The 12,664-nt window shown below is 42.6% G+C and overlaps 1 protein-coding gene across 1 annotated transcript in view; it reads left to right on the top strand.

The window, feature by feature from the left end:
* The first annotated feature begins 219 nt into the window (after positions 1–219).
* Positions 220–12,664, top strand: part of LOC143274617 (ribosomal protein S6 kinase beta-2-like) — a 240,211-nt gene continuing 227,766 nt past the window's right edge. The window contains 4 exon segments of the mRNA XM_076578486.1: positions 220–468; positions 4,546–4,589; positions 5,063–5,180; positions 10,187–10,255. Coding sequence (XP_076434601.1) covers positions 220–468; positions 4,546–4,589; positions 5,063–5,180; positions 10,187–10,255 — 480 coding nt within the window.

Genomic DNA, 12,664 nt, shown 5'->3' with positions numbered 1-12,664 from the left:
ATGTTCCCGCTCTCATGCAGTGTTACATTTTATTTAAGTGTGGTCAGTATGTTTTATTCTGTTTTGTGGTAAAAAGAACGGTTTTGCTGCACACATTTGGACCATTTTTGTATCGACCCAAGACAAAAAGAGGGAAACCCCACATGAGGACGTTATTGGGAGAAAATGAAATTACACTCTGGCATACCATTGGTCAAAGCGACGGAAGTGAAAGATCACATGATATGCAACGTCACGGAATCCCTCATTGCACGGACGACGGAAAAGAAGCAAGGGACGACTGTGAGACCAGCAAGTCAGGTTCTCGACCACAGTTCTAGTTTCCGTCAAGTATTGTCTGTATGTCACTAAGAATTCATTCCGGGAAGTATGATGGCTGCGCCAGGTGTATTCGATCTAGAACTTCACGATACCGATTCCCCTGAGGATGTTGGATCGGATGATGAATTCTGCGCAAATGAGTGTCAGGTATAAAAATGTCTTGTCGCCAGCCTTGGCCTTTCTGTCTTGTCCAGTTTGTTGTAATCTGCTGTCATTTTAATTATTGAATGTTGAACGTATTGAGTTGTGTCATATTTTCTGTCTTGTCCAGACAAACGGACGTGTACTGTTTGTGAAAACCCAAACATAAGTGATATTTCCCAGAACTTTTAAACTCGCTCTCCATTTTCTCGGTGAGTGATCGACTGAGCTATTTTTAGAAGAGGCAATGACCAGGCACCTGTCCGTTGTCGATTTCTTGTCGACGGCTTTGCTTGGTGAATATAAATGGCATGATTATCGCTTAGAATTTGACATTGAAATTGTTACTCAAAAACCGAAGTTCCTGGTCCAGAGACATTAGATTGTACCATCAGCGTTGAATGACAGGACTGCTTTTGATATCTCGCCACAGTGAGTTTACTGCTATTGATTAAATCCATTTGTCTCGTCACATACAAAAGCCACCCACTCGACATAATGTCATTCTGTCCAAAGATGGAACATTACAGAAACTAAAATGATGTATTTTGTTGCAACATAGGTAATCAAATGTTTGAACTGGAAAAAATGAGGTGTCAGTGGAGCACACAGTACTGTGGTTTCTGGCAGCAAGGAGTGAGGAGCAAATAAGGTATTAGATAAAATACAGTTTCAGTTATATTACAGTATACATGTGAAACTTATTAATTTACAGTTTCTAAATTTTGCTTTGCCCCATTTGAGAGGTGCTGTTGCACAAGTGGAGTAGGTTAACTGTTGGACTCTTAGTCCTAATCCATTGTTCACCAGTGATTAGGGTTTGAGGCCTTAGTCCGGCATGGTGTGTTCTTGGGAAAGGTGCTGAACTCAAGTTTCCTCACTCCAACCAGGTGTGAATGGATACCTGACTTACGATGAGGAAGGTTAAAATGGCAGGAAAGGATTAGGGCCCTGCCTCCCTGTGCCAAGTCTTAGATACAGTGGCCATTATATATGAATAGACTGCTGGAGAGTTCCGGGTTTACATGACTTGTACGTTATTGTGCTTACGATAGCACTTTATTGTGCAGTCATCTGAATAAATGGAGGACAGCATGTTTGCTGTTTCTGCCTTTAGATGTCGATCTCCTTTGGCATAACTTGCAATTTCGAGTAAAAGTTAGACGCACATGCACAGGATCGAAGATGGCTGTGGAATTCTCAAGCAGTCTGTTCACTGCACTGATGACTGTAATAGGCTATGGGACCTTAGTTTAACCTTGACTTTCTAACCTTTCCCCATTCATTCTCACCAATTGCTAATTCAAGGGAGAAAAAATAGTTGCTTGAAGTTTAAGATAAAGCAAGTGACACACTTTTCTATTCTTCCTAGTTCATTAGTGTCCCCTTCAGAAAGCAAGGAAATAGTATTGCATTTACTCCAGACTGATGATAGCTGCTAAACTTTGAACCAGTATGAAGCAGATATATGGACTGGATTGATCCTCCTCTATCCATGTGACCAACAGCACAAATTCAGATTTGAATAGACTGCTGGAGAGTTCCATGTTTACATGACATATACTAGGTGATCGCATGATTTGTGCACTTGAAGTTGATTCGCTCTCTAAAATTGCTTGGAACAAAAGCGATTGAGAGAAGCAGAATGTGCAAAACAGCAGGCTTCTTTTCTTGACATGTATATATAATAATCGAGCTGGGGAACTCTCAGTGGATCCTCTGTTTTCAGTAGAAGAGATGATTTCAGAGGAAAAACTTTTTTTTTTTCATAGGAAAATGTTTTTTGAGGTCAGAGAAGAAACTGAATTATTGTTTTAGCTTTCAGGAGAGGCCCCCAAAACCTCTTAAAAATCACAAATTACATTTTCAGCATTTCGCCAAGGGGGGTTTTGCCTCACTGGACCCCACAACAGGGCAAAATGCCCTGCCGAGGAAACTCTGCTGGACAGTTCCCCAGCCTGAATAATTTAATAATATATATATATATTTTTTTTTATTGTACATATAATGGCACTTCATTGTACAGAGTTTGGTTGTGGCAAAGGAGGATATCAGCTGATTAAATGGAGGACAGCACATGTTTGCTGCTTTTGCCTATGTCGATTGCCTTTGGCATAGCTTGCAGTTTTGAGTAAAAGAAGATGCCAGCGGAACTCTGAAGTTGTCAGTTCACTGCTGCAAGGGCCATAAAAGGCTGTGGGACCTTTAACCTTAACATTCTAACCTTTCCCCATTCATTCTCACCAATTGCCAATCCAAGGGAGAAAAAATAGTTGCTTGAAGTTTAAGATAAAGCAAGTGACACACTTGTCAGATATTCTTAGTTCATTAGAGTGTAGTTCAGAAAGCAAGGAAATAGTATTGTATTTATTCTTGCCTGATGACAGTTGCTAAACTATGAACCAGTATGAAGCAGCTACATCGACTGGATTGGTCCTCTTCTATCCATGTGACCAACTGGCACCAGCACAAATTCAGTTTTTATTTGAATAGACCACTGGAGAGTTCCGTGTTTTCATGACTTGTAGAAGCGCATCACATGACCTGTGCTCTTATTTATTTTTATTTATTTATTTTTTATTTAAGATCTTTGCTCTTGAAGTTGATTGGCTGTCCAATATGGCAAGCAACAAACTACAAAGGTGATTGAGAAAGGCAGAATGTACGAAACAGCAGGGTTATTTTCTCAACTTTTTGCTTCATATACGTATATATATATTATATTTTTTATTGTGCATACAGTGGCACTTTGTGTACAGAGTTCGGCTGTAGCAGTGGTCATGGAGGATATCAACTGATGAAATGGAGGACTTCACATGTAACGATGTTTGCTGCTTTAGCCTATGTCAGTCATCTTTGGCATTGCTCGTGATTTTGAGTAAAAGTTAGATGCACATGCGCAAGATCCAAGATGGCTGTGGAACTCTTCAGTGGTCTGTTGGGCCATTATGTGTATATTTTCTGAAATTGCTAAGCTGTTTTTATAAGCATTTGGGTTTTTTTGTTCAGATATTAGGACAACATAAAAAGTATACTCGGTTAGACTTTTAGTATACTGAATCTATAGTATTGTGGCATGCCAGTGTAATATGTTGTTGATGAATGGATGACAGAAGTATACCTAACTGAACTTTTAATTATTTAACTCATTAATAGGTTGCAATAACAGATGAGCTGGACCATTAGCCATTGCCTAGAACAGCAAGTATGTGCATGTTCATAGAGAATTCATATATTTTGTATTGTATTAATCTTTTATCACAGCAGATAGAATTTCTTTGTGTGAAATTTGGGCTGCTCTCCCCAGGTAGAGCACATTGTCACACTGAGAGAGCCACCCTCTTTTTTTATATTTTTTTTCTGCCGGCAATTCTGTTTGTTTCCCTATCAAAGTGAATTTTTCTACAGAATTTTACCAGGGACAACTTTTTTGTTGCTGTGGGTTATTTTATGTGCACTGAGTGCATGCTGTAAATGGGACCTCAGTTTATCATCTTATCTGAATGACTAGTGTCCAGACCACTACTCAAGGTCTAGTGGAGGGGGAGAAAATACTGGCGACTGGGATTTGAACAGGTGTGCTCAGATTATCTTGCTTCCCAGGTGGATGCTGTACCACAAGGCCAGCACTGCACACAATTCCCTGCATATATATATATATATATATATATATGTGTGTGTGTGTGTGTGTGTGTGATAAATAATTATATGTTACTGAGAAATAATTTGTGTGTGTGATTTGTATTAAAGAAATAAACTCTCAAAGATTTGTTTGATGCTTGTGTTTTTGTATTATTGGAATTTTAATTCAGTGATTCACACAGAGAAAAAGGTTGATTCATAATAAGAAGAGGTACTTCAGAAAAATAGTTCTGGTGGTCAATAGAGTAATTAGAAACAAAGGTAACAACAGGCTTTCAAAAATGTAAAGTTACAACTGCATTGGAGAAAATACCTTCTGCACCAGTACTTTTTTTTTCACAGTATTCATTTCCTTAGTGATATGGAAGTGGATACTGACATGAAAATATTGTGACAGTGTGAGTATTTAATTTGACCATGTTTTTGTTTGTTATTCACCAGGAATATGATGGGGCAGATATCTCAAGAGAGGCAATGGAGGCTCAGTAAGTGTATTTCTTTATTGTGGCATTTTTTTTATGTTGCAAGGTAAATCTGTAATGTTGTTATTGTAATATTTCACCAACTGTTTAAATGGAACTGGGCATGCCTGGGTGTCGGATTCAGTAATTGCAAAACTTTTGCTCTTTCATCTGATTTTTGATAGATGTGTACACCGACTGATCATACGATTGATGGCCAGAACAATTTCAAGAGTCAAGATTAGAAGTGGAAGCGCTTGGTCACATGTTTCTGATGATGTTGTTTTTGATCATGATAAAAGATGTAATTTAGGTAATTTATTTACATGCTAGATTAAGGGAAATATCAGTTAAGCAGCACTGTCTTGTGTCCCTTTAAGTACATTAAAAGAGCAAAAGTTATTGTTCTTAGTTGTTGTTTTCATAATAATCACAGTCTTATTTAGGTTCTTTCATTTCAAAATAGATGAAAGGGTCAAACTTTGTCTGTTTAACAGGCAGGACATGGAAACAGTGGAGATCTCAGAATCAACAGTCAATCCTTCCAGTGAGAAGAAATTATCCTCAGAAAACTTTGAACTTCTGAAGACCATAGGCAGAGGGGGCTATGGCAAGGTATGGCACATAGGTTCGAAACTATATAAGTAAAGCACATAATATATGATATAGTAACAGTTTGCATATATGTGTTTGTGTGTGTGTGTGTGTGAAATATCTGGAAATAATCTATCATCTGTAAATGAGGATAAAAAAACCATTTTTTCAGTATGCCCCAGTTTCCAGCCTGTAAGGTGATTAAGTGCTTAAGGCGCAAACCATGAATTTAAGAAAAAAGGATATCTTGAACACTTGTATTAAGTTGTAACAGTATTGTCAAGGTCACATACGTCTGATAGCCACATCTGCTGAAAATCCTGAAAAGTAAAAGTCCTCCATATTGATAATTGCTGAACGGCTTTGTTGACCTCAGATGTTTTCTGAGTAGTGACATCATCCACAGACACGATTGAAATTTGAGTTGTTTTATTTGCCTGTGATCTGCTTTTTCATTAGTTTAATTCACAAATAAATTAGTATATATTTTTTTCCATCCAGTGACCCTTGGGGATGGGATCACAGGATGGCTGGAGCCTTAGGATGGATTCCCCTATTTTACCCGTACTGGGGTGCATCTATGGTGCATGCTGGGTTGCCAGGAAGACCGGGGTACAACCCCTTTTCCTCTCCCCCCTGGAACCAGCCCAGCACATCCTGCAGGGCAGCACAGGCTGCCCCAATGGGTGGGATTGACTATTTACTAGTCAGGCCGACCTCCTCGGTCAGTAGCGCCTACTGTTGGGAACTTATGCCTCGGCCACCCCATATGTGACCTCCATGGTCACTACAGCTTCCCTTTCAGGACTGACTGCTTCTGGATCACCCCACCTGGGCCGGGAGGGGGGGGGGGGTTGTCTGCAGTCCCTCCCTCCCCCTCCCCCTCCCTCTCCCCCGCCCCACCTGCTTTCAGCCTTCTGTCCAACGGGGAGATGAATGGGCGTTTTTGCCCTCCCACCACACATGGGTCCCTATTTCTTCCAATGAAGTGCTGAGTGAGAAGGTTTGGCACCCGCCCTTTCAAGCATGGCTGTACCTGCAGACCAAGCGCTCTATGCCAGGATCAGATGGGAGGGAGCATATGTGACACTTCTGACCAGACGTTGGTTCGTCCCAGCTCTTCTGGCTGGGTAGTCCACCAGATCCAGGATGCCCCAACGGGTATGTCGGCAGGGATGTTCCTGAATCTGCATTCAGTCCTGCCTTTCCTGAGCAGCCTTCAATGAAATGCATTCTGTCTGACAGCTCAGTTTATGCTGCAGAACTGACTGCACTGGTTCTGGCTCTGATATTTGTTCTGCAAGCAAAACACAAGTGTTTTATGATTTTTTTGGATTCCCTGTCAGCTCTGGAGGCGATTGCCAGCAGGAATTTGATACATCTGAAACAGTTCAAATTTTTTGAAACTTTTACATTTTTACAAGCAAAGGGTATGACATCATTTTGGTCTTGGTATCATTTTAGTCTCAGTTCCTGGCCTTGTTGGCATTCGAGGTATTGGTAATCATATAATGGCAGACCAGCTGGCTGAGAACGCCACAAAAGAAAAATTTTCAGAGTCTTATGTTTGGTTCACAGATATGAAGCAGAAAGTCAACACTTAATTTTAAAAATATGGCAAGAGGAGTGGAAGACCCAGATGGACAACAAGCTGTTTCAAATCTGTCCAGGCTTAAATGAGATCCACCCATCGGTTGTTAGAACTGCAAGGAAGAGGCTGTGTTGTGCAGATTGCGCACAGGGCACACTTTTTTTTTTTCACTTATTCCTACTTCTTAAAAGGGGAGGGGGGGCCTTCAATGTATTCCTCGTGACAAGCCTCTCACTGTGAATCATGTGCTTATTTTATGCTGGGATCTGCATGACATTAGAAGCAGACATTACAGATTCTCGGAAGACTTTGTTCCTTGATGTCCCTCCGTGGACGCTAATGGACTTCTGGAAGAGAAAATTTAAAATCAGATTTGAATGTTTTAAACACTGGAAGATTTTAAAATGTATTGAGTGAAAAGATTGAAGCAGTGATTAGTTTTTATTGTACTTTTTTACCCTTGACTTAAAGCAGATGCTAACGTGGCAATAGCCATGAGATAGCCTTAGCAGTCGATGAGGCTCTAAGCACCATGATTTGATTCATTGACTGCTGGGATCTGCATTACATTAGAAACAGACTGTGACATGACATGGCAGATTCTTTGAAGACTTATGTCCTCCGAGAATGCTAATGGACTTCTTGAAAGAAATGAACAGTTTTAATCAGATTTGAAATGTTAAACTCTGGAAGATTTAAAAACTTTTTGAGTGAACAGATTGAAGTGGTGATTAAAATTATTTTACTTTTTTACCCTTGAAGTAGGTGTTAACGTGGTGATAGCCTTGAGATGGCCTTAGTGGTTGGACAGGCTCTAAGCATTATAATTTGATTTGATTTGATTTGTTGCATGCCTCTGTGGTGACCAGAGGGTCATCTTCAAACATGCACTTACCTGACTCCGTGGTGGGATAGCTGTTCTTTGTTAGAAACCAGTGGAAGAGTCCCATGCATGTGGGAAGGGGATCTGTCAGAGTGCTGCCCTATCTGTGAGAGCCAGCTGGGATGGATTGCCACCCTACTGGGCTGTAGTCTGGGAAACAAGGGGTAGGGGGGTGGAGTGGAGGGGGGTGGAACTGACCCTGGGAATGAGGGACTGCCAGGAGCGCAGAGAGTGGAATCCCGAAGAGATAAGCGGCAAGCTGTATGCCAGGAATGGTGCAGCCAAGAAACTGAGTAATCTAGTGGCTGTTCTGCCATATGGTGAACAGCCATTGTTTCTGCTGGACCTGTTGGAGATGCCCACCAGAGGGCATGTCCTTCTGTAACCACAGCAGTCATTGTATGTCAAGCCTGAAAGAGTCCAGCAGAGCAGACCAGCCAGAAAATGTGTTTTCTGCCACCATCAGAAGTTGACGCTGCATTCATTTTCAAGTAGGGTGCAGGGACAAACCAGTGGACCAAAATGTGATGGCTGTTGCTTCAGTAAGAGAGAGCGTGAAATTAAAAGTGTCCCTCTTTGGTAAGGGATAAAGGGATAGACAAAGACGGCCTGAGCACTGCCGAGTGGTACGTTTGAGTAATGGCGGAGCGCTCCATCACAGTAGCGCTGATATTGGTTGACAAACACCTATGAATAGTGTGATGACCAACCTTTGTGGGAAGTATGACATTTGAAGATGGCATCTGAGGTGGTGTAGGAGGCATTTGAAATGTGTAGACCAGGGTTCAGCCTGGCAAAAAATGATCATGGGGCATTTGGCCCCTACCTCCCAATTTCAATGGGCCCCATCTGTCAGTGGCGAAAATTACAGCTGATTTAAAATAAAAAGATGCACACAATGACAGTGGTTAATAATTCGTTTGTAACTTTTCAAAACAAATAATAAATGCTTTTGAAAAGAAGAAATTGGAAAATATGATGATGTCAGTGTATGCAGTTGTTCAGTGTGTGTGTGTGTGTGTGTGTGTAAAGAGGGAGACGGGCAGTTATTTTTCTAGGGTAATACCCAGGTTCACTCTTGATGGTATCAAACATGCCTCTTCCTGTACCCTCATGCAACCGCACATCAGTCAAGAAGAAAGTGCTTGGATGTAGAGTCAGTGGATCAACCACTCGGACGTTGATGGCAAGTTTATGATGTACAATAATATCAGTACTTTCATCGACAAAGATGGTGATCACTGGCGACTGTTTCAGCTTTTCTGTAATGTTCTCATCAATCACATCTGACAATACTTTCAGGAAATCATCTGCTGATGAGTCGCTGGTGTAGTCTATGTTCTCTCTGCAACACAAGTGTTCAACATTTGGCACCTTGAGATGGATCAGCAGCTTCACAAGTGATCGAAATTTCAGAAGAGGGAGTCCTTCTTGGCACAACCAAAACATTGCTTTAAATGCCACCACCACAGCTTCTTCTTTTTTACCCAGTGCACTTTTCTGCCTCTCTTTCATGTTGGCGGCTTCAGCTGGGGCATTTATGAGCAACTGATGATCACTGCCCTCTACATGGCGCGTCAGGGTGCTTGTACGAAAATTATCTGTCCCTGCTGCCAGGCTGTTGGTTTTAGCGTGTTTTCGACACAAATTACAGTACATGTGCCCCTTATCTGAGTCATATCTCAGCCATGGATATAGTGTTAGCCATGTTGTCTGAAAAGTTTTAGGTTTCGTCAGTTTACCTTGGTCAGTCGAAGTCGAAGTCGAAGCCCGTGGCTGATCCGTATCACTAACACACAACTCTGTCTCAACACTGCTAGACTCCTGTTCGATAGCTGTTTCGAGCGGGCGTGGACCGAATGACAAGACTGATTGCCCAGGAACAAGTTTCAATTTCTTTTTTGGAGGCATGATTGCCCAGAAACTCCAAAAGTTTGCCCCAAACCTCAGAAATTACTCTGCAAAGTCCGCCAGAGAATTCCCAGAAAGTAAATCGAAATCAACAAGCTAGCGAAAGTAAGTGTTTGATGATTAGACAGAAGCAAGCGTGATTGACCAATCAGAGGCAGCCATACGAAAACAATGCGACGCTCCACTCTCCGCCGTGTGTTTTTGCAGTATACCAAGCTCCACGGAAAAATGTTAACACGGTGGTGCACGGGTACCGTAAAGCGTTGCGGCTTGTAACACTCATCAGAGAGAGCGGTTGCGAGATTTTCAAGGACAATGCGCTAATGCCGCAGGGCGCAGGGGTAAACCGAACCCTGGTAGACCAGCCTGTGGTTAGAGGTGGTTGAGCAGAAGCAGTGGTGTTGGGTCATAAGTATGTTCAATTAGATGTTATTTTAGGAAAAAAAAATTCCTTTTTACCTTAAAATAATTAAGCATAAAGTAATGAGCAGTTTTGAAGGTACAATTCTGGTGTTCTTGTTGTATCATGTCTGCATTATTCAATTTTCTCAGACCATAATGAAATTTGAATTTGAGTTTACTTTGTGTAATAGGTAATATTTTTGCCGACAATCTAACTTGTGTGTGTGTATGTTTTCACAGGTACTGCTTGTACGGAAGAAAGGGGGCATGGATTCTGGAAAAGTCTTTGCAATGAAGATTTTGAGAAAGGTTTGTTGCTGAAACATGTGGTACATGTTGAACAGGCCTTTCAGACACTTGAACCAAGACTACTAACATTAGTGAAGTTCAACATTTTGCAGTTATCATTTTCATCCACCAAAGAACTGTTCATGAGTGGGAATTTCTGTGATATAAACTAAAGAAATGAAATTTTTGAATAATTCTGGTTTACTTGATAACCACAACATTTGTTATTGCGCAACTGCCAAACACCTTCATAACCTCTTAAATTACCCAACATAGAAATTTCCGTCCCTTTCCAGTGTTAAAAAAAAGTGTCCCAGGATGGAAATTTCCATCTGCTTCATTGTAGGAATTTTCCTATCGCAGAATCATTAAGTCCATGTGAAATTGTTATGATTAGATAATCTGTTCATTTTCTTTTCAGAAAAGTATAGGTTATATATATATATATATATATATATATATATATATATATATATATATATATATATATATATATATGACATAGCATGTGCAAACTCAGATTTAATTACACATACTTAACCGTGACCCACTAGTGCAGACTCCGGCAGGGGTCTGACATTCCTGTCCTGTGCAAACTAATATCCGCCTATGCGGAGAAAAGGAAAGTAACTACGGCCGATAACCTCCTGGAAGTAGGTAACCTCCCCTTTGTCCCGCTAGCTAGCGCCCTCTTTTTCCGGCAGCCATCTTGACTCCTGTTCCTGTGCACTTCATACGGCTAAGTTTTTTTGCATTTTCTATCTATCGATTCTTTGGTGTTTCTGCTTTTTGTCCTATTATGTCTTCAGCCAGGTCGCAAAATTATGTGGCTCGATTGGGAGATCGGGCTAAAATTAAGGCACGATCGCAATTGATTTGTGATCACTCTGGGCCCTCTACCTCTGCCTCTCTCAACAATGCCAACCACTCGCCTCCTCCACTTCTTCTGCTACCTCCGGTCGACTCTAGACCCTCACTACCTCCTACACCTCCTCCGGTGACTTCTATGGGTTTGTTACCGCACACCCAGGTCAGTAGTGCCATTGATATTGTTATTTTCGACCCGCGAACAGACTCGATGCGATCCGTGATTTCTCAGCTCTGCCAGTCGGCAGTGCCCGAGTCGACCTCCTCTATCCCTTTCCCCATGCCCACAGTCTCAACAATGGATTATAACACAAGCCCTTTGGGGAAGCAGCACCATAGGTTTGCTCTGAATCTGCACGCTAGACTGGGACCTATGTGCGATGTGTCCATGGTGGCGGCCGTGACATCGAATCACGATTCCCCCACGCGGCATGCCTCGACCGTCTCGGATCCATTGGTGACTGAGGCGCATAGGGATGCTCTCCCCATGTGTAGGGAGGAAGGTGGACCACTAGGGGACATGCTTGCCCATATGCATGCACCCCTCCCCTTGTCACGAATTCCTGATCCAAGGGAGGTAACTCCTGCTTCGGCACCCTTACCGGTGACCGTCGCAGTTATTTCCTTGCACCGGCACTGCCCCTCGCCTTCAGTGCAGATGCGTGCATGGTTCCTACAAGCAATGCAGTGATGACCCCATCTGCCATACCGCCGGTTGCTGCTGTTTCCCAGCCACTAATGGCGTCTCAGCAAGCTGCTCAATCAAACAACCAGCAACTCATTTTAACTTGCTGCAGTAATTATGCACCACTCTGATTCCTGGTGCCACACCTCCTCCTACTACTGCTCCTTCTTCCACTGCAGCAAATCTGCTTCCACCCTCCTCTACCACCTCCCAGCAGCTCATCTCCCCTACAACAGGACACACTCATAGCATCCAGTGCAAACACACCAGTCATGTGCTCAGCACACAGCCTGACCCATCATCCTATGCCACGGAAGAGACATTTTCTGATGGGGACACAGATACAGAGCAACCACCTTCGGAAGATAATCAGCTGGTTTCCTTGCAAGAAGCACTAGCCCTCCTTGCTTCCTACACTCCAGATAGGGTGGAGACAATTCACGCACCGGGCATGCCTCAAACCCGCGGTGCTATGGAGATTTTGGGCATCCACAGATCCTCCTATGGCCCTCACTGTGCCCTCACACAGTCGCCCCTGGTACTTGACGCCCTGCAAAACACACTGGCACGCATCAGGGGCCAACCCATCAGCGATGTCCCCTCTGACTCTGTCCCAAATTTTCCAGCCGCAATGGGTCGAGGGAAAATCTTGAAAACCCTGCCCAGACCCACTTCCAAACCCCCACTTTTAGCTCCGGGTCCTATTCCTCAGAGACCCCTGCCTCTTTCTCAGGAAGACCTACTACTCCTCCCGCACAGCTTGCATGGCAATCGCATAGTAGCATTGCCTGACAGATTCTTTATGGATCTGGACACGGGTGTTCAGTGCTGGCACTTTAGTTGGCCCTGTGAAAGTTCGTGAACCCAGGAAGTAGGGC

This window comes from Babylonia areolata, chromosome 29 (assembly GCF_041734735.1).
Source record: "Babylonia areolata isolate BAREFJ2019XMU chromosome 29, ASM4173473v1, whole genome shotgun sequence".
Lineage (NCBI taxonomy): Eukaryota > Metazoa > Mollusca > Gastropoda > Neogastropoda > Buccinidae > Babylonia > Babylonia areolata.
The sequence above is the reverse complement of the archived record's forward strand: the minus strand, read 5'-3'. Positions and strand labels throughout refer to the sequence as shown.